General features: G+C 37.2%; 1 protein-coding gene across 2 annotated transcripts; it reads left to right on the top strand.

Moving 5' to 3' along the window:
• Window positions 1-823: 823 nt before the first annotated feature.
• On the top strand, window positions 824-27,375 carry LOC109088814 (myosin-binding protein C, fast-type-like). Of its 2 annotated transcripts, XM_042725172.1 has the most exons (31): window positions 824-976; window positions 10,346-10,381; window positions 10,488-10,502; window positions 11,937-11,954; window positions 13,761-13,775; window positions 14,303-14,386; window positions 15,395-15,543; window positions 15,622-15,739; window positions 16,135-16,183; window positions 17,033-17,089; window positions 17,503-17,675; window positions 17,835-17,967; window positions 18,103-18,227; window positions 18,626-18,731; window positions 19,459-19,619; window positions 19,753-19,918; window positions 20,152-20,258; window positions 20,341-20,370; window positions 20,465-20,607; window positions 20,970-21,129; window positions 21,245-21,349; window positions 21,533-21,721; window positions 21,840-21,974; window positions 22,128-22,295; window positions 22,693-22,781; window positions 22,899-23,094; window positions 24,544-24,683; window positions 26,237-26,396; window positions 26,530-26,666; window positions 26,783-26,969; window positions 27,291-27,375. In XM_042725172.1, exons 1-31 carry the CDS (start codon window positions 955-957, stop codon window positions 27,320-27,322), a joined length of 3,405 nt encoding a protein of 1,134 aa, XP_042581106.1. In that variant the 5' UTR covers window positions 824-954; the 3' UTR covers window positions 27,323-27,375. The 2 variants fall into 2 exon arrangements, with proteins under 2 accessions (XP_042581106.1, XP_042581111.1); XM_042725177.1 differs by lacking the exon at window positions 11,937-11,954.
• Window positions 27,376-27,447: the final 72 nt, after the last annotated feature.

Genomic DNA, 27,447 nt, shown 5'->3' with positions numbered 1-27,447 from the left:
ATTTAAACTAAATGTTTTTTTTGCCACGTTTTATCAATTTAATGCATCCTTGCCAAATAAAGTATTAAAAAAGTCTTGCTGACTTAAACATTTGAATGGTAGTGTATTCATTTAAACATATATCAACATTTACCAAAAAAAAAAACGGGCACTCAAGAAATAATATTATAATGAGCATTCATATATTTTTGTTATATTATTGAGCTATGTTGGCTAAATCATTATTTTTATATGTACAGTATGTATTTGGGTGAGTTATTTAACCCGCCACCAAAGCACTTCAGTATAACTGCTTTCATTCACTGTTTAGCCTTGTTATTTGTAAAACACAGTCAGAGTGTGTCCTGTGAAGATCTATGAGACCAGCCTAATGAATGAGCAGAATTGTCACGCTAACTTACGCTTGTTGAAAAGAAAGGAGTGGTTGGAGAGCTATGAGGTCAAAGGTCAGCCTGTCAAATGTAGTTAACCTCTGACAGCATTTCAGCAGCCTGATTCTGTTCCTGACAAGTCTCTCTTTAATTTTGAGAGGTAAGAATCACTTCATAGATAATCACAGATGTCATGCAGCTCTACTGTAATGTGCTTTAAACAGGCTGTCAGTTAAAATATTTACAAGTATGTCATGCCATTAGCGAATAGCCTGGTTCACAGCACGCTCAATTACACCCAAGAGACACCCTGTTTGTTATAATGTTATACTTTTTCACCCTTGTCTCTGTCTTTCGCCTGCTCCTCCTGCCCAAGCTGTATTCCCTTAAGATCTCAAGTATCACTCGTTCTATCGCTCTCTCTCTCCCTGTATCGCTCTTTTCTCTCCTCACCCACCCTCCTCTATCTTTCTCAAGGATGGGGACGACATGCTTGCCATGGGAGGAGGGAATAAAAGGGATGAAAGATGAGTAAAGTGTGGGAGAAAGAAAAGTCAGTGTGACCGACATATGACCAACCGCCATGCCTGAACCGAAGAAGCCAGGTAAGCCTCTTTAAGTTCATTTTCAACATTGATTTTACATTTAACACAACAGTGTATTTTATCACCGCTATTTGTCATTTTATGTGTCACGTTAATGTAGATGATGCTCTTATATTCTGACCGGCTGAATGCTTGAGTGTCTGGCCCATTCTTAACATCCATAAAGACTTCCATTTGTTCATAATTTCATTCATCAAGCTGTATTAGTTCAATCTTGATCACTTGTTCACACTTTTTGTTAGCCAACTACCTGCTAAAGCTGAGATATGTCGTTTTAGTCGCTTAAAGCGTAAATCATGGGTCTGAATGTATAAGTTACTGTAAGGAGATGTTTAGATCGTCTCGGCTGTGACAGGCGCTGAAAGATGAATTTTGTAGGTTGGGTTGGCAGCAGCAGGAGTGAGAGGTCAATTTTCAGTTTGGGGTTTGGCGACTATACAGAGAAGATACCCAATTTGAATTATGATTGTGATGATTACACGACTTTTAAAATCTGAACAGATTTTTAAAACACTAGGCATACACTTGTTGACTGTGTATGAGGAAAACTGGACATAATACACTAAAACTACCAAGGATCTTATCTTATTAGACTTTAAGGTCATTCTAAACACAAACTCACACAGAAACATGTGCCTTTCTGCTAAGAGACACTCATGACAAATGAAAACAATATGTGTTCTAAAATTAGCTTGATATCCTCCATCTGGATGGAATCATCAGGTGAATCTGTGTCCATCGTACACTATGGGTTTTTCTGTAAAATTGGTCATATGTGAACTCCCAAAATCTGTAGACTGGCTCTGACTTTTGCCAACTAAAGGCAACTCCCACAGATGACAATCGGACAATGTTGTGTTGTGTATTCCAGCCTTTAATCATTATTGCTATTTATTAACCAATGCACAATACTATTCTGTACCTATAATGAAACTCAAATTATGTTTGGTGAGGTAGAATCACGTTCCAAGAGGACTCAGATCTCATTATATGTGAATGCTCAGAGGATGTCAAATAAAGCTGCATGAATATGGTGTTTCGCCTGCAGAAATATTTTATCTCAAAGACCGTCATTCAAACACTCAATTCTCATTTGACTCTGCAGGTGAAGTTCTGATCATTATGAAAATGAATCTATTGATTGAAGTTGTGCACAATTAAAAATCAATAGCATATCAAGTATGGTCCTTAAAGAATTAATGCTGATATTAGGAGTGGGTTAGTTCTGAATATACAGTAGGATTTCATTTGCTGGCACAAATACAGAGTTAAAAGCTTTTCCTGCCACACCTTTTTAAGGAGATTTTAAGGAGAGTGAATTGCAGACATTGAAGTGTAACCAGCAGATGGAATCATTAGCATCAGATATAAGAAGTTGATGTCAAAGGATACCCATGTTCAGCCATGTAATGATGTTGTAAATTTGTGTATGTGACTGAGGTTCTAAAATATGACCTTCTTGATTGTCATTGTGGACTACATGTCTTGAGGCAGAAAGAAATAGATTTGACAGGCACCGAAAAATCTTCAGGTGAAAGAGGCAGCGCTGTTCAAGTTGAATTCATCCTCACAGAGAAGTTACTACTCCAGCAACAGCAGGATAATAAGCAAAACTGACGCTATATGCCGTAATATTCCCAAAATGCATATAATGTACAGGGAAGTAATTGTGGCACTAAGCTGCTTAAATGCTGTTAAGGAAAACAGATCAGAATATTTGTAATGACTGGAAATGGAACTGGAAAAGTAGAAAGATGGAATAATTCATAAGCATTCTCAGGAAACTGAACCATATATGCTAAAAAGAAAATATTATTTTAATTCATGTTTAATTGTTTGTTAAAATGATTGAAAAACGAATTTCTACAAATAATTTGACCAGTATAACAGGGCTAATCAGAAAAGGCAGATACAAATGAAAAGAATGTATGAGCAGTTTAAAAAAGAAAACATCATATTATAATTTCAATAGCAGTACATTTTTTATTATCATTTTCTATGTATATAACCCATTATATACATATTGGCTAATATTCCTTGAAAAAAAGCAGATGTTTGAAAATAAAAGGAATACTTATTTTATTTATTTTTTGTCTTTTTCTTTACACATTAAACTGTTCTTTAATATTCAGTATTCTGTTAAGTACACCATGGGCACATATTTAGCAAACAAATGGCTCTGTCTCCTGAGCACGACCCCTTTCAAAAACGAGGTCAGTTCAGTGTCTTTGGTCTTATGTCACCATCCCTTCTTGAGACCTGCCTGGTCTCTGTTATGATTCAGTTTTTCCTTCTAACTCAGTCCCATGACTCCGTGTTAATCCCAGTCTGAGAGCATGACATCAGAGTGTCAAATAACTGGATCATTTCACTGGAGCGTAACATGATTTTTCTCTTGTCTATCCTTCTGTCCCTCTTTTATTTTCTCATTTATCCTACCTTCACACTTCAGACCACACACAATGCCCCTCTTTTAGTTTATTGCTTTTTAAAGATCACATTTACCACCCTCCACTCAAGTCCTGCAGTCACATACACAGGCCACTTTGCTCAGAGTGGGGAACTGTCAAGATAAAGTCTGTCTGGATCTGCTGAAGCCATAGTGACTGGCAAGGAGCACGATTCCTTAATAAACAGCTTCAAGAATAGCCCTGTGGCCTTGAGCAGCTTTTAGGAGGGTATGTGATTTTACAAATGGCATGTTGGCAGTGGAGAAGTGTCCGAAGATGTGTGCTTCTGCATATTGCTTCATGATTATGGATACTCTGTAATGACAGTAGTACTGTAATAATGGGTCAAGGCTGTGCGCTATAAATTGTGCATTTGCATTAATATTGGATTGGGGCTTAAATAAAGCCCATGTGAAATGTCACATTAATATAAATTACTTCACAAAGAGTCTAATATAATATCCCAGCTTTTCCATAATAGTCAAATGTCCAGCCTGTGACAGTTTGAGATGAGTGAAGGATTCCTTCAGACTTCTAAAATGTCCTAAAACGATTATTTGCTTGTGCTGTTTAAGCATCTTCTGTGACAATATTGAGGCTCTTTTTGCAGAAGCCTGTGTTGCCCTGCCAGGCTGAAATAATGTCATTTCTGTCCTGGCAGGACAACAAGAGTTTGGCTCCCTGTAACCCTGCTAATGAAACACCCTGAGTATTGAGTATTAGGGAAGGTTAAGCCTCTTATTTGCTATCTGAAATGTCATTATTATGATGCTCCCTTTTCCCAAATCTCCCTCTTTTCACCACAACACAGAACAGAAAGACAGACTCTCTCTGTGAACTCTGTGATCCAAAATGGACATATTCTTGCTCCATCCTCTTTTTTTGACATACACACACAAATATTTACCATATACCAGTGGACTATCAAAATAAAGTGTAACCTCCAACTTGGTGCATTTTTTATACAACTTTATTTGATGTACAAATTGTTTTTCCAACTGAGGGCATCCTTGGACATCTCCAAAGGGAGGTTTCGTATACCTGATAATATAGCTAAGTAATCTCACCTCCCAACCCCCTGACACACACACAGACACACACACACACACACACACACACACACACACACACACACACACACACACACATACAGTGACAGGGAGTGATAGGTGTCTTAACATTCAATGTCTCATTTCCAGCTGGGGTAGTGTAGCATTACCTCATACCCGTTACCATCACAATGCACTCCTTGGCATGCATCTGCTTCATGATGGATCACACGCAGATGTAGGAGCGCTCATTTTTTGTGTGTTTTAGGATATGTCCTCCAACTTAACCGTAATGGGAAAGCGCATTAACTGATATCGTTGTATGACTATATTCATAAACCCTGTTGCATATTCCACACACTAGTCCTTCTCAGTCTTCCTCCTGGAGATCTGGAATTATGAAATATTCAAGAGAACCCAATGACCTTGATTAGCTGGTTCATGAGTATTTGATTAGATTTGAACTAAACTCTGCAGGAAGGTAAATCTCCTCGCGTGCCCCGACAAAACCACTGTGCTAATTTGTATGTATTTATCTCTGTTAAATCATCATCCTTTCCTTCACCACCCAAAATCTCAGCACCCGCAGTATAAATGATTTCCATTTATGAAGAAGCAACATTCCCTTTCAAACATAGCATTTTTAATGCAACTTAAAAAAATAAATAAATAATAATAATTATTTAATAATAATTAAATTGCATGAGTATTGTAAGTAATGAGTTTAGGGACATTTGACTGAACTGTTGCTTGCTCTGTTCAGTCAGTGATATATGTTACAAGTATTTTTATGCCTGCAAATGATTTTTTTTTTTAATTAATTTTCAAAAACTTGTACATTTTTACAATTGTAATTGTTTAATTTTTGTTAATTTTTAATTTGTTTATATTTAATATTTATTTTAAAATATATATTATTCATTTGACATTTTTCCCACATGGCAAAGAATAATAAAAACTCAACATTATACATTATATACATATTTTAAACATTTTCTGTCAAGAAATTACAAATGTAAACTATCCTTTACATTTGATGAAAAATAAATCCATTTGTATGTATGAAAAATCTTCTTCATCTCTCCGTCTTCAAAAACTTGCTTCAAAATCTAATCTGCCCTTTTCCTTTATGCATGATAATCACTGGCTGACAAGTTCAGTTACGACTTTGCTTGGTTTATTAAAAATGCAGTGTGCTATCCTGAGAGTGGAATAGAGAAAGATATCACTGTCAGAGAGTAAAGAGACCATAATTAATCTCAGCATCATCACACCATAAACAACACCTTTTGACATTTATTTTATATGATAGCCTGTCTTTACTTCATAAATATAGGGCAAGAGAATCATTTTGATTAAAGGTTTTATTTTAAATCATGTTTTGAACTTCGACTCGTGTAAATAGTTTTGTTGAATCAGCTGAAGAGGTCTTCAGTTTGACTAATTCATGTAAAACTATAACAAATTTTTTAGAAATTATATAGGTTGTGATTACATACACAACATGACCCATAGCAACCAGTTCATTTTTATTCTCAGAGTTTCTGCATCACCATCTCCCCAATCTTTATCTTTATGCTCACCACCTCATCTTTCCATATATGTAAGAAAGAGATATTTAGGATCTACATCCATAACTCAAATCATCAGTGCTGTCACGTAGATATTGTAGAGTTTCTTTTAAGTGTTTCCTCTCGCTGCCAAAAGAATCAATCACTCCATTCTCATAAAACAGGGAAACTTCATCATGTGCGGCCGACCCACCCCACACTTGGATCCACTCCAAATGCTTCTAATGCCAAAGACACTCCATCACACACCCGCTTGTAAAAATAGCTGCTTTCAATTTGGATCTGAGGAGCTGAATGAAGCCTGAGGGGGGAAAAACATATTTTTTTTTGTGATATCCTTAGAAACACTACATATATCCCATCGGAGCCTGTTTATCCTGAAATTGAAATATTTTAAAAGAAATTCATTATATTCATTCGGCATCAGAGTTGAAGTCAAGGCCAGGAGTCAGTTGCAACAAACTCCTTCCATTAGGAAAACCCCTGTTAATAAAAGAATTAGGGTTTTCTTTACTTAATGGGTTTGTTGCAACTGGACCACAGACCCTGCAAGACCAATTCCAGATTCAAATTGTTTCCAATTTACAAGCATTTGATTCAATTCCAATTCACTTTGATCAATTAACTTTGGCAAATTTCAATTATAATGTCCATTCAGCCATGATAAATGATCTCCCAGGTAATGCTAGAAGAAATTATGTTGGGATCTACTAGTACATAAGCAGATAAATTACTAATTCATTATTTACTAATTAACTAATTACTAATTGCATTTGTTGTATAAATCAATGAATACAGTTATAAACTTATGGGCACTTTAGTTACTTCCATGAAAGTGTATAGAAAGTTTGTGAATGATTCACTAAAAGAATCGGTTCATAGGAGTCATTTGTTTGTGACTAGAGCTACACTATTTGCACTTTGTTTCTGATTCACTAAAAGAAGTCATTTATTCATAAATCTAACGACACTGGTTCCTTTTAGCTTGTTGAAAAGTTTGAGATCATTAACCGAAACCCAGATCCAGAACAAGATGTTTTGAATATTATGCATTTTAATTGTAACGATTACCGTTATTCATTACGATACATTTTGTACTCATACCTAATTTGTTGACATTTTAAAACATTAATTTGGGATTGTATTGGCAGTATATGATGCATAACAGTAGGCTGCGCTTTCGAAGGGCAGAGATCACAGTTTTTCTTGTATTAGTCACACTTGAAACACACTTGAGCCTGACTCTAAACACTCAGACATCCTTTCAGGTTTTGTTTGTGTAACACTGTAAGTGACAAGTCGGATTGCATTGGAAGCATATATGTGCTGATATGTGAAGGGCATTTGTCAACATTAACGCAGGGTGGTGTGGGTCAACATGCTAATTCAAGGCCACTCAAAGAGAGGCCCCTGCTTTCAGTTATCACATCCAAAGATGTGTCTGAGAGACCTGACAATGTTGTGAAAGTCTGTCTTCCCCCACTGGCCTGTCAAAATGGTTAAAATCAGCTGTGTGTGTTGTTACATGACATCCTCTCTCGTTTGTTTCTAGACAACTGAATTGTCCTCGATCGCATCTGTATTTTGATTGGTCGGGAGGCTCAGAAAAGAGAAGTAGTAAAGTTAATGTCGCAAGAGATTAGCTTCATGAATATTCCACAGCGTTTAGTTGGCCAAACAGAGCGAGGAAGGGACGAGAGAGAGAGAGGAACACAGAGTAGAGAGTGATTTGTCAGCAAAGTGAAGGAGAGAATACTAGCGCTGTAGGCTAATTTAACTAAAGTGAGCAAATTTTGAGTGCAGCCACGAATACGATAGTTCAAATGCTGATGCTGTATTTTAGCCTGCTCTCAATTTCAGGTCATTGTGTTGTTGTTTTGCTAGGTTTCAGAATAGCTGCGTGGCCTAGAGGCCAGTGGGGGTGGCGTCTCTGAAACAACCTTGGATTAGTAATGTAGGACCTTTCAAGTATGGATCAGACAGAAATTAATAGCGACAAATTTAAATATTGTCTAGCCTATATATGAAATATGTGAGGATGGAGATATATGTAATTGTAGAATTGTGGATTCACATTATGGACACAGAGAGAGGCATAGGAGACGAGAGGGCATTAGACCACTCGTTTACACTTTTCTCATATGTTGTTTATGAAGCGTACTTTTAGATATCCGAGTCTTCTCCATGCTAATTTAATATGACTACATTAAATTCAGTCCATCTCACTGACCATATGATCTCTGTCTGGCTCTCTTTCTTTATACTATCGAAGCCCATTTCTGCCTCCCTCGGTGTAAAAATTATATTTAGCTATATAATTAAAAAAAAAATTATTTACATTTGTCATAATATTTCTATTTTATTTTATTTCAACTTTACTTCAATTACTAAAATTATTTTAATAGTTTTAGTTTAGGTTTTAGTTAACAATAATAACACTGCAGCTGTGAAGGTTGTTAAGTTTATAATATTGTCCATCTCTGTGCACTAGTGTTTTAGCATTAGCATCAGGGCTACCCTGGCCTCCATTTGACTTCTTACCTCACACACACTTTTAGAATGTGTGTGTTTGTGTTGAGTGCGAGTGTGTGTCTGTTAGTTTTTAGTGCTGTGGCTGTATGTAGCAGTGACAAGGACCAAGTCTAGCAAGATGGAGAGAGTGCTGACAACTGGAAACCAGAGAAGAGCCAACAGTTGAGCTGAGCAGGACATCATGAGCCCCTAGAGAATTTAGGCAGAAAAAAAAATTCATTAGGAAAAGTTGTCTGCCTCAATATAGCACAGTGTTATTTTAGGAATAATTATTTATATACTAATATAGTATTTATTCAGATTTTGATATTATACTTTTTATTTTCAGTTCTTTTTTAAATGAAAAGTTTTAGTAATTTATTTATGTGCTTTTGTCATGTTTATTATCAATATTATTTATTTATTTATTTATTTTCGTATTTCTGCTTAGCTTTTATTTCGGTTTTAGGTGTAATAAAATTAGTATTGTCACTTATTTTATGTATTTTATTTCAAGTAACAAAAAAACGATTTTAATGTCTTTTTTTGTGTGTGTGTGCCTAATAACAACAATGATATTGCATCAGTAAAATTTTGGGACACATTTTAGGATATTGCTTTTGCAAAACTGTGTGAGTAAATATCCAGTATGCTTTGGATGCTCAAATCATCACAAGCTTGATCAGATGAATTTTACCAAGGAAATAAAAGATGATTAATGGATGTTTACTTGAGTTCAACAGATGAGAGCATGAGAATTATATTGGTTTCCATAGCGACAGCAAACTACACACAACATTGCAGTGGTGTTAGCGATGGATTTAAGAGGAAAGTGCCATTTTAATGAAAAGCTGACTGGGTCTTCCACCTCAGCAAAGATTTTAGCCAAGCAAATTAACACTGCCAGATCAATTAATCATGGGTAATGTGAGAACTGCACAGAGCATTTGAGCATTTCCCAGTAGAGTTGTTACAGGTCCCTGTTTGTGTATAGTCATGACCTTAAGTTGTCTGGTGAACCAGGTGCTCTGTCCTTTTTCGGGTGGACATCTTTGCCAGCTCCTAGATCCTGAGATAGGGGAAGCATTTATAAATTGCTGGATTGCCGCATCCAACTCCTTCTCTGGGACGAGGAGATATACCAGAATTGCCTGAGCCCCATTAACATATTGCAATCTGAAAGACAAACCTAATCAAAAATAGAGGTGTTGGTACTTTGGTATGCAAGCAGATCATGCAATCTGACCCTCAGGGCCGAGACCAGGTGCGGTGTCTCATATCTTTAACACTATAGAGTAAAGGTCCAACCACTCCTTCCAGGTCCTGAGTCAACTCCAGGCCAAGATTGTGACTTGAAAGGTGACGGTGGCACAATGTAGCAAAGCTGTTTACACCTTCTGTTGACCAGTGGAACGGACAGAGGAGAGGCTCAGATGCACACTACACACTACAAAATACTTTCTGCCCTCATTCCATATACTGAAAGAAAAATAAATAAATAAAGATTGGGGATACGCGCAGCCTTGAAAATAGATTTGGCCAACTCAAAAGTGTTTTGTTATGAGGATGTATGCGCATATATAATCAGTGTTTATTTATTTGTTCATAGTTCTGATTTTGGTCTGAGTACAGTTTTACACTGTTTACCTGCTCAGACAGTTTCATGATTTACATATGTGTGTATACTGTATATACATCTAACAAAACTAATATGAAATTAACAGTTTTGACTTGTACTTTAACATGACCCCTTTTGAATACTGTGATTATAAATTTCATTTCTTTCAGGTGCCAAGGACAAGAAGGTGGAAGCTCCACCTGCTGGTTTGTACTTGCATCTCTTTCCTCTACTAAATATTCATAATCTGTTTTATGAAATGAATCATTTAAAAGCAGTCAGATTTACTCTCAGTATCTCTTTTTTTCACAGATAAGCCTTCCGAAGGTGGGTCACCTGTGAATCTTGTCAGGAATGCCATTTGTCTTCATTCAGTCTGTCAGGCACACAAGGGGTAGCTTTTCTACAGATGAGCTTTGAGTGTGTGTGTGTGTGTGTGTGTGTGTGTGTGTGTGTGTGTGTGTGTGTGTGTGTGTGTGTGTGTGTGTGTGTGTGTGTGTGTGTGTGTGTGTGTGTGTGTGTGTCTGTGTGTTATGGTGGTTAGTGTGCGCTAGTGCTCTGCAAGGGGTTAGGATTAAGTGAGAGGTGTGCTGAATTATACATTAATTTAACCTGTTCTAATTAATCTTTAAATACAGCAAATACATGAATCATACCTGAAACCAGCTAGCAGTGAACTTAGAATCTTTTTACATATTGACATATATATAGTGCATTGCTTAGTTGAACAACAATATAATTTTTCATCTAAACGTCATAATGCATAAAGACTTAATAATATGGTTGGACTTAATTCCTTTCTTTATAAATAGAAGAGCAGCCGGCAGTAATAAATTTGAATTTAACTATGTATATACATTCAGAACCACATTTATTTACTATTCTGTATCTACATAATACAGTGTATTTTCTTTCAAAATTTACGAGTCATTTTCCAGTTGCAGTGGGAGATGCTGTCACTAGCATTTAAATGGCAAAATGTGAGACTGCAGTAAGGACCGTTATTCTAGAATAACAAAACAAAATTAAACAAAATTAAATATGTTAGTGATGTTACTGGTTCCTTTTTAAGAATGACCCTTACAATAATTTCAAACAGCCTTGGGAGGTCAGGACTTTATAGTCTTTATGAAGGTATATTTAAATGTGTGTTTATATGCGTTTACTAGTGTATATATGTATTTCTTTGAAAAATATGTTCGCTGAACCTGATCGTGAGCTATTATATTAATGTAGTGCAAAGGGAGAATAACCACTAAGCATGTGCCTATATGGTACTTGTTTGCAGTTCTCGGTTCATGTTATAATGAATTTGGTGTCATAAAATGAACACTGCACTGGGGTACAAATCATTTCCTTTGGAGGAGAGCCAAAGGAAGGGTGAGATCTGTACACAGTGTAATGTGGTGTCAACATGTGCACATTTTCAAATCAGATGTGCTTAGGATTTACATTTCAGTGCGGATTTGTACAAATTTATACATGTATACAGCCTACAGTGACCCCAAACAGTAAATGTCATTGCAGTACAACTAACTATTAAAACAAATCACATATTCTAAATCTAATACACATATTCAAATCAAATCTAGTATTCTATGCTATCCCTTTATGTGTCCAGTTCTGTTTTCACTTTCTCTCTAGCTCTAGATTCCAGAAACAAAACAGTGGGGTGTTGTGTATTACAGTGTTAGTGTCTAACCCGTCTCTCTGTATGTGCTGCCTTAACCTCATTATGCTTCCATTGTTTTTTAAATATAGATGATGGGGGCTGTGACGGTAAGGGAAAGAAACACTCCTTTTGGCTCGCTGTGTATGTGTGTGTGTGTGTGTGTGTTTATTTGTCAATGTGCAAGTTCCTTTCCTATGACTGTGCATGTGACCAAATGTCAGTCACTTTCTCTGTTGGTGGTCCACAGGTCTGTCACAGGGGTTCTGACTGGCCAAAACAACCAAAAATCAAACATGTGGTTTGAAATCTGAGATTGCTTTGGCGAATGCCAGCAAGTCTGTTTTCATCTGTGTCATTGGTCAGTGAATAGTACTTTGTCTTTTAACGGCCATATTATTTTTTGAGACTCAACAGTCTCTGCTGTATATTCAAATTAAATTTCGCCAAAGCATCCAGATGAGGAGTATGTTATATTAAAGCCCTTGCAGGTGCTGTAACTGGTTTTAGGAAAATAAAAAGCACTCAAAAAATCTCTATTATCTGACAGATTTTACTAAAAACCATAATTAAAATTATTATTATTATTATTATTATTATTGTAAGCACATAAATAGTAAATGGTTATACATTAGATGTTCGATTTGGTTCCTTAAAGATTAGCTGTGACTAAAATTGTTTACAGCACCTTAAATTATCCCTTTAATTGTAGTTTAGGTCAAATAAGCTTACTTGGAGATAATTATACTTTGGATATATACTTTTTTATTAGACTGGGTATATATCAACGTTTGCTAGTGTGCATAAACCAAAAGGTTTTATTTCAACCTCTGGCCATTTTACAAAATATATTTTATACAATTTTTTGTTACATTTATGACATCATCTTGATGTCTTGCAACCATGTTATATTTTAACCTCTTGGAACCTTTTTAGAATGTGGTGACCGTTTAAGAAGCAAAGGTTATGCAGTATACTGATACTCTGAAATGGTTGTCCCTCTGAAATTTTCACCATTGGAAATATTTGGATCTGTGTATGAGATCCATCACTGTGTGAGTGTGAGGGTCAGGACATTTAGCAACATGAGATTAGGACACCCAGAGCTGGACAAGCATTTTCACAGTGTACATGTTTAGTGGCTGACATTAGAGTTCAACTACTTCTACATCTATCTTATCTGGGTTAAGTGTATCTGGGGAAATCATCTTCAGAAAATAGGATGGTTGGTTAAGAGAGCTTTATGCACAACAATTTTGAATATAAGCCAAACTATGCATTGCACTGTGACTTTTTATCCTTGTTCAGTTGATCTAATTAACTTGCATAAACATAAAACAGAGAGTGGAGCTTTTGTTCTCTGGTTTTATGGAAATGCATGACATCATCTGTGTCTGATCCAACCACAGATACTATTTGTAGCCAGTTGCTGTGGATTTTAATAGAGACACACTTTTTAACTTGTTATATTGTCCTTTTCATACTTACTGTTACTTTTTCTAAAGATATGTTATGATTCTGAAAGTGATATGTAAAAGAATGCAAAAATTGGTTTTAAATAATCAGTCATCAAAGCCATCCATTTAATTCGATTTTAACCAGCATCAACCAAAAAACATCCCACCCACCCATCAGTACCACTATGATTATAATGGTTTGCAGGGCACTGAAGTTGATTGGTATTGACTGGATGGTGAAGAAAATAACTTAATTAACGGCACTTTCTTCATTCTGAAAAACTGAAGGACAGAAAGACATCAGTGTCTACATATATATGTGTGTTAGTATGTACAGTATGTGTGTACTGTACATGGATGCCTCCTAAAAGATCAGTCTTAAAAGAGCCATAATATCATGCCATATAAACTTCCTAATGGTTTCCTTTAATCTGTTTTCTCTCTGTTTCTTTGATACAGAATTGCCTGAGGATGGTAAGACACACAAATCCTTTAGCATGTATTGTCAATGACAAATACATGAAAAAAACCCAAAATATAAAAATGTTATCTCTCATGCAAAAGGAAATTGTGCAAGTGTCTTTCACATCCCTGATCCCAGTGCAGATCCTTAAAGGATAGTTCACACAAAAATGAAAATTTACTCACCCTCAGGAAAAAAAAAAAAAAAACTGTGTTCCACAGAGAAAAGAAAGCCATACTGGTTTGGAAGGACATAAGAGTGAAAAAAAATGACAGAATTTTTAATTTTTCGGTGAACTATCAGTTTATGGATCTGGAAGGGTTGAAAGGTGACAGCCAATAGGCAGTAGTTTGTTAGATGGTGCTAAATGTTTTAAGGAAGCTTTACCCCAGGCTGCTCACATGTCAATATGAACAGTAAATATCATAATGATACACTGTTTTCAATACTGGTTGACTATAGCCTGTCTTAGTGTCCATTAATGTGGGCTTTCAGCAGTTCATTTGAGTTTACATAGTTTCTCTGACTCTGCATGTAGAACATGTCCCAGGAGAAGAGCCTCAGATGTCTCAGATAAGTGGCCTGTTTGTGGAGAAGCCTCAGTCTGTCACTGCCGTTAAAGGTGAGATTCTGAACTGTCCGCAGCTGCACTGCTGAGTTCACTCCAAGACTTGTGTGCTGTGTAATTTCTATCCAGGCTCTTAGTCTGCGCATTAGTGGTGGGTTTTTAGTGACTTCTTCTGCAGATTAAATTGTTACACCAGTAGGTGGTGACTGTTTTTATAATTGAGTCATTGAATCATTCTTTCAGTGAATTTGTTCAGAACACTGATTCATTAAAGAATGCTAAGAGTGTATGTGTTTATGAATGAATCATTGAATCATTTACTTAACCAATTCATTCAAAACACTGATTTGTTCAGGACTGAAGCAAGTGCTTGTCATTATGAGTGGGCCATTGATTGATTCGTTCAATAAATTCCTTCAAAACACTGGTTTGTTCAGGAATGAAACAAGCAAATTTATTCATAAACAATCATAAACAAATCATAAACACCAGTTCATTCTGGAAACAAATACTACTATTCAGAGATGTGCAACAGTTAACTGACAGTTAATCAGTTAATCAGCATTGGCTTCTTATGGAAATAATTCCATAGATGGAGAAACAATACACAAGGTAACTACCAACATTGTGGCTATAATGTAACTTCTTATTTATTGAACTGTAAGTAATAAAAAATATGTTAAATCAATGCACTCAACCAAATGTTTGGGTGTGTTGATAAAAAAAAAAAAAAAAAAAATCTGGACTCACTTGCATACTTCTTAATGATTTATGTTTTTTATTATATGAAAAACAAAAATGGATCAATCAGTTTGTGCTTTTTGTATAATAAATTATCCATAAATCATTAAGAAGTATGCAAGTGCAAGTATGCAAGTATGCGGATCCTGCTTTTTTCATTTGAACTGTAAGAATGCAACCAATATCAGAAACACAATTGTGCTAAATATATCCTATATTCATAACAAAAGCACTCTTGCTTGTGTGATATTGCTTAATATATTTACATATGCTATATCAAAAGTTCAGCAATGATTAAACATGTCATTTTATTTGTAACAGGGAAAAATGTCACATTTGTGGCTAAGGTGGACTCCTCTCAGATGCTGAGGAAGCCTACTATGAAGTGGTTGAAGGGGAAATGGATGGATCTGGGCAGCAAGGCTGGAAAACACCTCCAGTTCAAAGAAACGTATGATAGGAACACCAAGGTGTGTGAAGAACAGTGCGTTTTATTTGAGATTTGTTCATTACAGATCAGACTTAACATTTATATTTCTTGATGCCAGATATACTCCTATGAGATGACCATTGTTAAGGTTGTGGATGGAGATGCAGGAGGTTATCGCTGTGAGGTCACTTCCAAAGACAAGTGTGACAGCTGCACTTTTGATATCTCCGTCGAAGGTAGGACATAATAAATTAAAAGGACATTTTTACATATTCTGATGTACAAAAAGATTCACAAATTTTTGTGTGATCACCGAATCTGGCTAGAAATTAGAGTTTGAACACCTGATGTAGGATATTTATAATGCATATAATGTAGTTTTCAGATTATTAAAGTCAGTTAATATGCGCCTGGTGTGTGTGTGTGTGTGTACTCACGTTACTGTAAGTAAAGAGCTGATTCATTATTCAGTAGGTATTTTGCTGATTAGATCCTCTCCTGTTAGTTTCGCAGCACTCAGCAAATCAGCATTACACATTTATTAGCTTTGACACTAATCAGATTGTGGAGCAAATCGAGCACTCACAGTTTCTCATCATCTCATCATCATGTATTTCATCTTCTCCTTCAGCTGCTGAAGAGACACAGCAAACAAACATTCTGGAGGCGTTCAAACGATCGTAAGTTTGTTTGTGTGTCTGTGTACTCATTTGTAACTGGTAGATGTCTTGATGTCACTTTGTTTTAACACACTCCTAAGATGTTTACGGTCTTGGTTTGGAAGGATTTTCATTCATATTGTCAGTGTGACTTTATGTTTAGATGCTGCTGTAAGTGTATACACAGATTTAGCGGCTCATGCTTCTCATGTTCATACAAGTGAGATTATATGATATTCTTGCATATCATTGAGGGAGTTGTCTGTTGCCAGAAGCTGCTCTTCTGAGCAGTAATATTTTTCCTCGTGTCTGAGAGTTTGGCTCCAGGTCCAGCTCCGGGAGGTCGATGTTTAGCCCTAGGACTGAGCCAGGCTCCTTGAGCTTCTCTTCGATCTCCTCAAACAGTAGAGCATTAAACTAGCAATCCCAAGGTCATAGGTTTGACTCCCAGGGACTGCATGAACCAATAAAATGTATATCTTCAATGCAATGTTAGTCGTTTCAGACAAAACTGTCTGCCAAATTCATATATTTAAATGTCTGTTTAGATGCTGCATGTATCCTTGATAAATGGATATATAAAAAGGGTTTTTCACAGCAATGCCATTTTTTCTTCTTTTCTTTTTTCTTTTTGTGAAGATCATTTTAATTATCTAAGGAAACTTTTGTGCAATGGAAAGGTTCCATGGATGTTAAAGGTTCTTCATGAAACCATAGATGACAACAAAAAAATATTTTTAGGAGTGTATAACAGTAAGCGTCTGTTATGTGAGTTTATAATATGCAGTATACTGTATTTAATATATACATGATGTACACCTAATTGTTTATTTTTCATTTTCTTGCTCAATTACCTTCTGTCATCTGTAGGGGAGATGCAGGAGAGGATGCAGGTGAACTGGACTTCAGTGGTTTACTCAAGAAAAGGTTTGGAAGATGTTCTACACCCTCCATGTTTTTTTCTTCTTACCCTCTTTCCTTTATGTGCAGTTGGAGCTCTTCACTTTCACTTTGAACAGCATGTTTTCTTCAAATTCATACATGCATAGTAATCACTGCCTAATTATAATTAATGGTGTCATTTATTCACTGTAGAAGTTTAATATAGGTTTAACCTTAATCATTAGTTCTGTCTAGGGTCTTAGAAATTTGGATAAGTCAAATTTCTAAAATATGCATGCATATTTAATGATACAACAGAACATCTTCATTTGAGTAGGTCATAGAAACTTAGAATTTGAAGGAAACACATCACTGGGGTCCCTAGGACTCAACATAAAAATAGTCAATCTCACCCAAATATGAAGATTAACCGCATTTTTGGATTCCGTGTGCATCAGAGAGAGGAAGCAGAAGGAGGAGCCTGAGATTGATGTGGATGTGTGGGAAATCCTGAAAAATGCCAAGCCGTGTGACTATGAGAAGATCGCCTTTCAGTATGGCATCACTGATCTCAGGGGCATGCTCAAAAGACTTAAGAAGATGAGGAAGGTGGAGCCCAAAAAGAGTGATGGTGAGACACATGACGGATGTACCAAGTACATATATACATACTAAGGGTTCAAATCCAACCCTAATGTGCAATTTTGTTAATAAACCAAGCAAAACAGATTTGGAATTGGTGGCAAGTATTGTAATGGACTGAATATGTTAGTGCTGCTTCTGTTTTAAGCTTTCCTAAAGAAGTTGGATCCTGCTTATTCTGTGGAGAAAGGAAAGAAAATACAACTTAATGTGGAGCTGTCTGACCCCAATGCTCAAGTTAGATGGCTGAGAAATGGACAGGAGATCAAACCTTCAGCCAAGTATGACCCATTGTGTTTGTGTTTAAATAAATAGTTTTGCATAGCACTTTAAGAGGTGCACTGGTCATCACTGATTGATGGTTGATGCTCGATGCCTTACACAAGGTTTGTGCTGAATTTCTCTCTTTCTGTTAGATATATCTTTGAGAGTGTGGGTGGTATCCGTAAGCTCACTATTAACAAGTGCACCCTCGCTGATGATGCCGCGTATGAATGTGTGGTTGGAGAGGAGAAGAGTTTCACTGAGGTCTTTATCCAAGGTACACTGTCATTATCGTCATCAACATCTTCATCATCACTGGCATCATTAGCAAACCCCCTTTTTGTAAATTCATTTGTTCTGTCTGCTTATCAGTAGCTTTCCTGTGTGCCGACTGTCCCTGAGTGGAAGCCATCTGTCTTCTGATTATTTTAAAACTCTGTCTATGCTGTCCATCCTTACCTTTGTTTTTACATGAGCCATGTTTTTTTTTTTTGAGCCAAGTCTCTGCATCTGTCTTGTTTTTGTTCTTGTATCATTTTTGTCTTATTTCTTCATGGATATGTGGCATTGTGGCTGCTATCAGCCCCAGAAGCTCCTCTGTACTTAGATGAAAATGGTGTTCGTTTTACAGTGTTTGAATATATTAACCACTTATTGGTGTGTTTATACGAACAGAACCACCTGTCACCATCACTAAGATGTTGGATGACATCCATGTAGTGGTTGGGGAGAAGGTGGAGTTTGAGGTTGAAGTGTCTGATGAGGGAGCCAATGTGAAATGGTGAGATACTGGACCAAGCTGGCGTCACTTACCTGGTCAATTGGTCAGCAACAGGCCTACAAATAAATTGACCAACTGTACAAATTAAAATACTTAATACATCACTAGCTGACTAAATTAATTTCAGTACTATCAAGGTCAACATCGCTAATTATTGTCATTAACATTAAAAAGCCATTTTAACATAAATCGCCTAAACGGCAAATTATCCGACTGCTTTTTTGTTTTCTGTTTATTACCAACAATTACAGAAAACAATGACTCATTTAACAACTACTATGGTTAAGTCAAAAAACACAAAAACCTATAAGCCTGTAATAAATGCCACATTTAGCATCTTTCTGTTCAAATGAGTAATGTTGCTGAGCATTGTCTTTGACAGCTTGTGCTTTTTGACAGTTCAGACAAACAGATGGAAAAGTTTAAGATATTTTACATGCTTAATAAATAATAAAAAATCTATCCTCTCAATACAATATGAGTATCATAAGTATATTTCAAGATCATTTTCTGCTGTATCAAAGGCCTGGACAAACTATCTTTTCTGTTGCTCTACATCTTTCCACCCTTGTTTTTTTCCCATCCATGTTCTTTTTGTACACGTTCCACTCTCTTTCTTATTTTATCTTCAGTAATCTTGCCATCTTCCTCGGTTTCTTATGAAGATTATTTCCATCTTTGTCCCTCTCTGTCTCGCTCTCCCTCTGTCTCTCTTCATCTCTCTCAGGATGAAGGATGGAGTGGAACTGAGCCGAGATGGAAAGTATCGCTTTAAGAAAGATGGGACAAAGCACTGGCTCATCATCAATGAGGCAACCACAGAGGACATTGGGACATACTATGTGTACACTAGTGGGGGGGAGTCCAAGGCGGAGCTTGAAGTAGAAGGTACTTCTTTTGATAAAGTAAAATAAAAATTCTCCCTTCTTGGTCCTTCAAACATTTGGCTGATATTTCTGTATTTATTTTTAGTATTAACTGCCTCATTGTCCTTCTTTCTCTTCTTTTTTCTCTATTATAGAGAAGGAACTGCAGGTTTTGCAGAGTATAGCTGATCTGACACTGAAGGCAGCAGAACAAGCTGTCTTTAAGTGTGAAGTGTCAGATGAGAAAGTGACTGGCAAATGGTTTAAGGACGGGGTGGAGGTCACTCCCAGCAACCGCATCAAAATGACACACATGGGCAGGTATATCGGTCCACTTACAGCCACCTTTATCGATTCATTCATAAGTAACCTCACCTCATCCTTGACCTCACCAATATTGTTTTATGCCAGGACGCTAAAACAGATTAGTCATCGAAATATCCATTTTACTGAAAGAATTGTTCTTTCAGTAGTGTGTTCATTGCTTTTTGGGTAAAAATAATGTGGCGTACACTTCTTATGATGTGGTAACATTTTTAATCCTGGTATCTCAGGACTCACAAGCTGGTGATAGATGATGTGAAGCCTGAAGATGCAGGAGATTACACCTTTGTACCGGACGGTTATGCTCTTTCTCTTTCTGCCAAACTCAACTTCTTGGGTAAGAGAGAGAATCAGTTTTTTTTTTTAAATTAAATTTTACATTTCAACATTCACCTAGCTCTATAATTTTGTATCCACAGAGATCAAGATTGATTATGTACCCCGTCAAGGTAAATATCTTACTTGCATCAACAAATCTAACGATATAGTTTGTGTAAGGGCAACAGTTTTGTTAATGACACAGTTCTTTCTTTTATCATCCAGAACCACCCAAAATCCACCTGGACACCACTGGCAGCTTTGTCAACAAAAACACCATTATCGTCGTTGCAGGAAACAAGCTCCGGTTTGATGTTGACATTACAGGGGAGCCTCCTCCCACTGTGTGCTGGAAAAAAGGAGATATGGTGAGAGTTTGCTGGCAAATTGTCACATACTCTCATCTTATGCAAAGCCAACAACACATATGGGCTTGTTTTCATATAAGATTCAGTGAAAAAACCCTGCTGAAAAGCCCAGCAGTGCTGGTCACCAGCATATGTTGGATTTCAAATTGTGTCTCCAGTGCTGGTAAACTCCTAGACCAAGACATAACCAGCATGGAAATTCATGCTGGTCTTTCCAGCAGGAAAATATTCTCAAGTTGATCAAAAATGATTTTCCTACATCACATAGGATATGGAAATCAGCTTTGAAATGTAACTTCCAACTTTGAAATCTCCAGTATATCAGCTTGCTTGATTCAAAGCATGACATTTGTATGATGCAGGAGCTCTCTGAAGCTGAAGGGCGTGTGAGAGTGGAGACCAGGAAGAACCTGAGCTGCTTTATTATTGAAGGAGCAGAGAGATCCGATGAGGGCCTCTATCATATCACCGTAACCAACCCAGCAGGAGAGGACAAAGCTGATGTCATGGTTAAGATTGTTGGTGAGTTTATGCATGTTAACCATCTGCTACCCTATCTTTCTGCGCTTATTTGCTGCTTTGTCCAATCTCTTCATTACAACTCTTCATGCCGATACTTTTTCTGTGCTGTGTTCAGATGTACCCGATCCACCTGAGAATGTGAAATGCACTGGAGTGGGTGAGGACAGTGCTTCCATCCAGTGGGATCCACCCAAATTTGATGGTGGAGTTCCTGTGAAAGGTAAAAACAGATCCTCACCATGTGTTTGTCTCGAACTTGACATCCAATATTAGAAATTGTAATATTTTGTCAGTATGTTGAGAGTTTTGCTTTTTTGCAGTATACCCATAAAATATTTAATTAAGTTATGGATTATATTGATACATGTGTGGGATACCGCTTACAGTTTTGGTGTACTTTCAGGTTACCTAATGGAGAGGAAGAAGAAGGGTTCTTCCAGATGGACAAGGCTGAACTTTGACATTTATGAGTCCACAACATATGATGCTAAGAAGATGATTGAGGGTGTGTTATATGAGATGAGGGTATTTGCTGTTAACGGTATTGGCATGTCCCAGCCCAGCGCCAGCTCCAAACCCTTCATGCCCATCGGTTAGTTCCTCATCAGACTGTCTGCTATAACTTATCAGTTTATTTTACTAATTCTGTTCAGTTCATTTATTTCAATTCATTCAGCATTCATTGTCTTGGTTTTCCTGTTCTTTCATAGCACCAACTAGTGAACCAACACGCCTGACAGTGGAAGATGTTACAGATGGTACCTGTGCTCTAAAATGGCTTCCCCCAGAAAGAATTGGAGCTGGTGGCATTGATGGGTACATCATTGAATATTGCGTTGAGGGAGGTGAGGCACACGGTGGCCTTTGCTATAGAGCTAACATAGAGTGCCGTCTCGGTTTCAAAACATCACAGTGAAGTAATCGTTTTTGATCATTTTTTGACATGTTTACATATCTTGTTGGTTTGCCGCCTACTTTGCTCCTGGTGGAACTCACAGCCAGTGAGTGGGTGCAGGCCAACGAGACCCCTGTTGAGAAGAATAGCTACAGGGTCAGAGGGCTGCCTGTTGGAGAAAAGATGCTGTTCAGGGTGACAGCTGTGAACATCGCTGGTCGTAGCCCTCCGGCTGTGATGGCGCAAGCTGTCACCATTCGGGAGATTGTCGGTGAGACTCGCACACTTGCATACTTGTACACAAATAACATACAACACATTTCAAACTCCTGAAAACTGACAAAATGAATCTTTAGCCAATATACATTTAAATAATTAATTAAATGTAATGATTAAAATAAAAAATAAAAAAACTGTCTTCTAAAAATTAGTAGAGAATAATGATAAATATTGCTGAACACAACAAAACAAAATTGGACTTCAATAACTTTCATTGTGTGAACATTTTTTCACATATCTTCAAATTTTCATTTGAACTGCTTTTGAACTTCTCAAATGCAGATTTAATACAACACACTTGTCGGTGATGCATTGAACACAAAGTTTAAAACACCCCACTGTCTGTTGTCATTTTCAGCATGTTTTCTTCTGTCTTTTCCCTCTCTCAGAGCGTCCTAAAATCCGCCTCCCTCGGCAGCTTAGGACTAAGTACATCAAACGAGTGGGTGAGAAGGTCAACCTTGTTATTCCCTTCCAGGTCAGTCATGCACATACATTCTTCTGCCCTGTACTTGTGTAGTGCTACTTTTATGTTCAGTCGCTGGTCTTTGCATTAGATCAGATTATCGATTTACACCATGTCTTCTGCTCTCAGGGCAAACCGCGTCCAGTGGTGACCTGGCTCAAGGATGGCGCACCTCTAGACACCAAGCTGGTGAATGTCCGCACAAGTGATGTGGACACCATCCTGTTCATCAGACAGGCAGCCAAAGAGCACTCTGGCCAGTACACCCTTTCCGTGCAGATTGAGAACATGGAGGACAAAGTCACTCTCGAGATCCAGATTGTAGGTTAGTGTCAGCAAAATGATTTGGTTGGAAATGCACAACAACATAATTTCAAATCCAAGAGTTACAGAGTTGTGGTTTGCCTGAATTATTAGTTTGACTAACAAGTCTTAACCAAAAGCCAAGTATATTTAAGGTGGTTTAACATTCAGCACACACTTATTATGGGGCCTTTACATACTTCACATACGTACACTTGGGTTTAACAAGTACTGTGCAACCAGTGAGAACAAAATGCAGGGATCATGTGATATGTTTTCTTTTTTAAAGAATTTTACATTTTGATCATTTTGTTTTGATAAGAACATTTGGGGAGAAACACGAAGCATAAGGAGGTGAAAAAGTGGAACAGGATCAGGATAAGACCTTGAACCCCCCTAAGTGTTGTTGTGTGGTACGTTGGAGCACTGCCCACCAGGCTGTGTCTCTATGAAATGTTTTGACATGCCATCATAAAAATGGAATGCTTGTGGCAGGATGCTCAAAAGACAGCAGGAGATGTGATGCGACGGCTAAAGACATCCGTCACAATGTGTGTGGATATACTGGCGATGGATTAATGATAATACAAAGGTGAATTTAAAGACACAGAGAGTTTTACCTTGCTAACAGTCTAGAAAAATAGATCTAGGTGAGCCATTTCTAGTTTTTTAAAGTTGTTTTTAGGGATGTTGAAGGTGCTACACATTCATTTGTGAGGATTATAGACGTCACTAGGGCCACAAATACAGCGATGACCTAAAATTAAAGGATTAAACTGCACAGTTCAGAAGGTTCATTTCCCTGCAAAGTGAAGTGTGAGTCAGGTTAATTTTGTTAACCCGTGGAAAGTGTTTGAGGATCACTTTCAAAAGTGATGCTGAATTTCCAACTCCTAAACTGTCAGAAAGGTTTCATATTAAACACTTACTCTTTCACCAGAATCAAGGATGTCATAGGTCAGTTCGGTTGCAGGGATTATTCTGCGGGGTGTTGTTTGGATTATTCCTGGTGTTGAACGGGATTAGGATAGGATTAGGGGATACTCACTCTGTGTTCCCGCTGGGAGGTAAGCTAATGAGAGTGCAAAAGCCCTTCAGATGAGCCAGACAGCCATTTAGTCACAGTTTGCTGCCAGCATCCAAGCAGCCTGCCCAGGATTAATGCCAACCGCTCCCAGCCGCAAACTCCAACTCTCTCGCTTTCAGTCTTTTTTCTCTTTTTTTTAAACTTGATCTCACTATCCTTACCTCACGCTCATGTGCTCACCCTCTTCTACTCTTCTCCCTCATTTTATCCCCCTTTCATTTTTATCATTCCTCTGCTCACTCACTTGTAGTGTCTTCTCCGTTTATTGCACGTTAATTAGTCTCATGGTTTAAATTAGGACAACCCAAATATTCAGAGTATTGGTGTCAAGCTACAGTAATACCTAGTCTTTTTTTTCTTTTACTTTCCTTCCCGTTCTCACAGACAAGCCTGGGCCTCCAACTGCTGTCACTGTAACTGATGTTTGGGGTTTCAATGCTGCTTTGGAGTGGAAGCCTCCAAAAGATAATGGCAACTGTGAGATCACTGGCTATACCATTCAAAAGGCCGACTTGAAAACCAAGGTAAACCACCTACAATACCTACTGTATTGGCCATCAGTATGTGAACACTTCTTTCTAATTAGCTGGTTTTGTTAGGCCCTTTTAAGGGGTCATATGATGCAATTTCAAGTTTTCCTTTCTCTTTGGAGTGTTAAAGCTGTTCGTGCAAAGATAAGATCCCTTAAGTTGCAAAGACTTAAGTCTCAAATACAAAGAGATATTCTTTATAAAAGTTAAGACTCGTCCATGCCCTCCTAAAATGCCTCGTTTAAACACACCCCCACATCTCTATGTCACTGTGTGAGAAGATTTGCATAACGCCACCCAAATGTTTACACAAAGAAAGAATGCGTAACTTTGATTCTCGTTGTAGTATTATTGTTGCTGCTGATGCCATGACGTGGAGACGCTGTGTTTCATTGTGAAAGCGAAAATACTTTGTTTGGCCTTCCAAAAGAGGACACAAATAGAAATCAGTGGTTAAGTTGTATTTACAACACTGTTCCAGAACAGTTCAACCCAAATATTCAGATGTGTGCTGCGCATTTTACAGAGGACTGTTTCCTGGGAAAGTAGCCTACAATGCTTCTGTGCACAAAGGCTGTTTTATAAAGTGGGGCAATAACAACTTTGCAAAGACAGTTGGGCTCTTCTGACTCACAGCCTGTAAGTACGTTTTCATATTTAAAGGATTTGCCACTGATTCAAATGCGAGTTTTAAGCAGTGTAGAGTAGCGCTTGTTGTTTGTTTGTTTCTCCGATCACAAATGCAGACATGGTTTTATGTTTATGTGGGGCAACACAATGCATAAAAAGACAGTATAAGTCATTATAATTAGTAATTATGTCCCCACTGGATGCAACAAATGGCAAGTTTGTAATGGGTTTTATTGGTTTTGTCTCGTTGTGCTGGGAGACGGCATCACAGTATGTTAAGGTGCGTAAGATTTCCGTTACACGCTTGAGGCATTCAGCCAATCACAAATCGCATAAACACATTTTATTACACCAAATACACAACATAAAGTTATTTTTAGCAACATCATATGACCCCTTTAAATCTAATTAATGCTACGACATGCAATGCCATTATAGAGGTTTGTGTATTTACAACAGTTTAGAGAGGATCTTTTCCTCTCCTTCTGCACAAAGTTAATACCATGAGGAATGGTTTACCGAACTTGAAGTCTAATTTCGACTAACCTACACCAAATATTTCTGGCTGTTATATGCTTCAAATCAATAAATAAACACACCTGAATGGGTGTACGTAGCCTATAGTATGGATAAATAATTAATACCTTATATCTTCAAAAATAAAATATTTTATATATAAAAATATTACATTTATTGACAAAGCAACATTTGTGTTTTTATTATCAAATAAATTTTATTTTTCTATTATTCTTTTTTTTATTTTAAGTATTTTTAAAAAGAAGTAGCACAGGAAACACATCAACTTTAGGGGATATTCTAACCAATAGTGAACAGAGAAAGGTTTGTATCTAAGTTTGTATCTACAAGGCAAATAACAGGAGTCTTTTTAATCTGTCTTTCACTCATTCACCTGTTAGGAGTGGTTCACGGTTCTTGAACACAATCGCAGACCTAGTTGTACCGCATCTGATCTGGTGATGGGGAACGAGTACACCTTCCGTGTGTTCAGCGAGAACATCTGTGGCATGAGTGATGATGCTGGCATCAGCAAAAACACAGCTGTCATCGCCAAAACTGGTACCTACATACTGGTGGTTTAAGAATTCATCTTGAAACCCTGAATGTTGTTTTACATGAAGATTATTGCTCAAGTGTCTCTGCTGAAGCGATACTTGTAATGTGTAATCTATTACTTTTCTCTTTCTCTTAGGTCTTAAACAAAAACAGCAACCCTATAAGGAAAAAGATATGTGCAGCTCTCCTAAGTTCATCACACCTCTCATTGATAGGTCTGTTATCGCAGGTTACAGCGCTGCCATCAGCTGTGCTGTCCGTGGGCACCCAAAAGTAAGTGTTGGTATAGTGCCCGACTATAAAAAAAACCCATTCACCCATGCAGTCGCTTTTAAGCCCATTAAGCAACAATGCACTCTCTTTTTCATTCTCTTTTGTTCTCCTCCCAGCCAAAGATTATATGGATGAAAAATAAGATGATTATTGGAGAGGATCCAAAGTATCTCATGCAGAATAACCAGGGCGTGCTGACTTTAAACATCCGTAAACCCAGCTTGTTTGATGGAGGGAAGTATACATGCAAAGCCATCAATGACCTAGGAGAGGATGAAGTGGAGTGCAAGCTGGTGGTTCGAGGTATGGCCAAAAATCTCAATCATCATCAGTGTGTGACTCTGACTATGACTTAGGGATGCACAATATCTGCTGATATTGGATATTGGATATTGGATTTAATTGTGCATTTTATATTTAAATTACATTTGCCTCACTTAATGCTACTCATTAAAAACACCAATAATTTTAAATTATTACACTGTTAAGTGTAATCTTTAACAAAGCCCAAATCTATAATGTGATGCCAACTCACTTTTAGCATTTAAAATGACTGACTTTAGTTTTTAGTTTAACCCTCAACCCTCTGTATTATTTCCTAATGTAATATTGTTTTCTCTTCAGTCATAACAGAAAAGGAAGAAGCGAAGAAGTGAACACAGCCATGAAGATACCCTAAAGACGGCTGTCAGACGGCATCATGAGATTAGAAAAAAAAAGCAATTAAAAAAAATTAATTATTGATTTAGAATTAAATATGCCATCTTTTCCTCTGCGTTTT

This window comes from Cyprinus carpio, chromosome A3, assembly GCF_018340385.1.
Source record: "Cyprinus carpio isolate SPL01 chromosome A3, ASM1834038v1, whole genome shotgun sequence".
Taxonomy (NCBI): domain Eukaryota; kingdom Metazoa; phylum Chordata; class Actinopteri; order Cypriniformes; family Cyprinidae; genus Cyprinus; species Cyprinus carpio.
The sequence above is the reverse complement of the archived record's forward strand: the minus strand, read 5'-3'. Positions and strand labels throughout refer to the sequence as shown.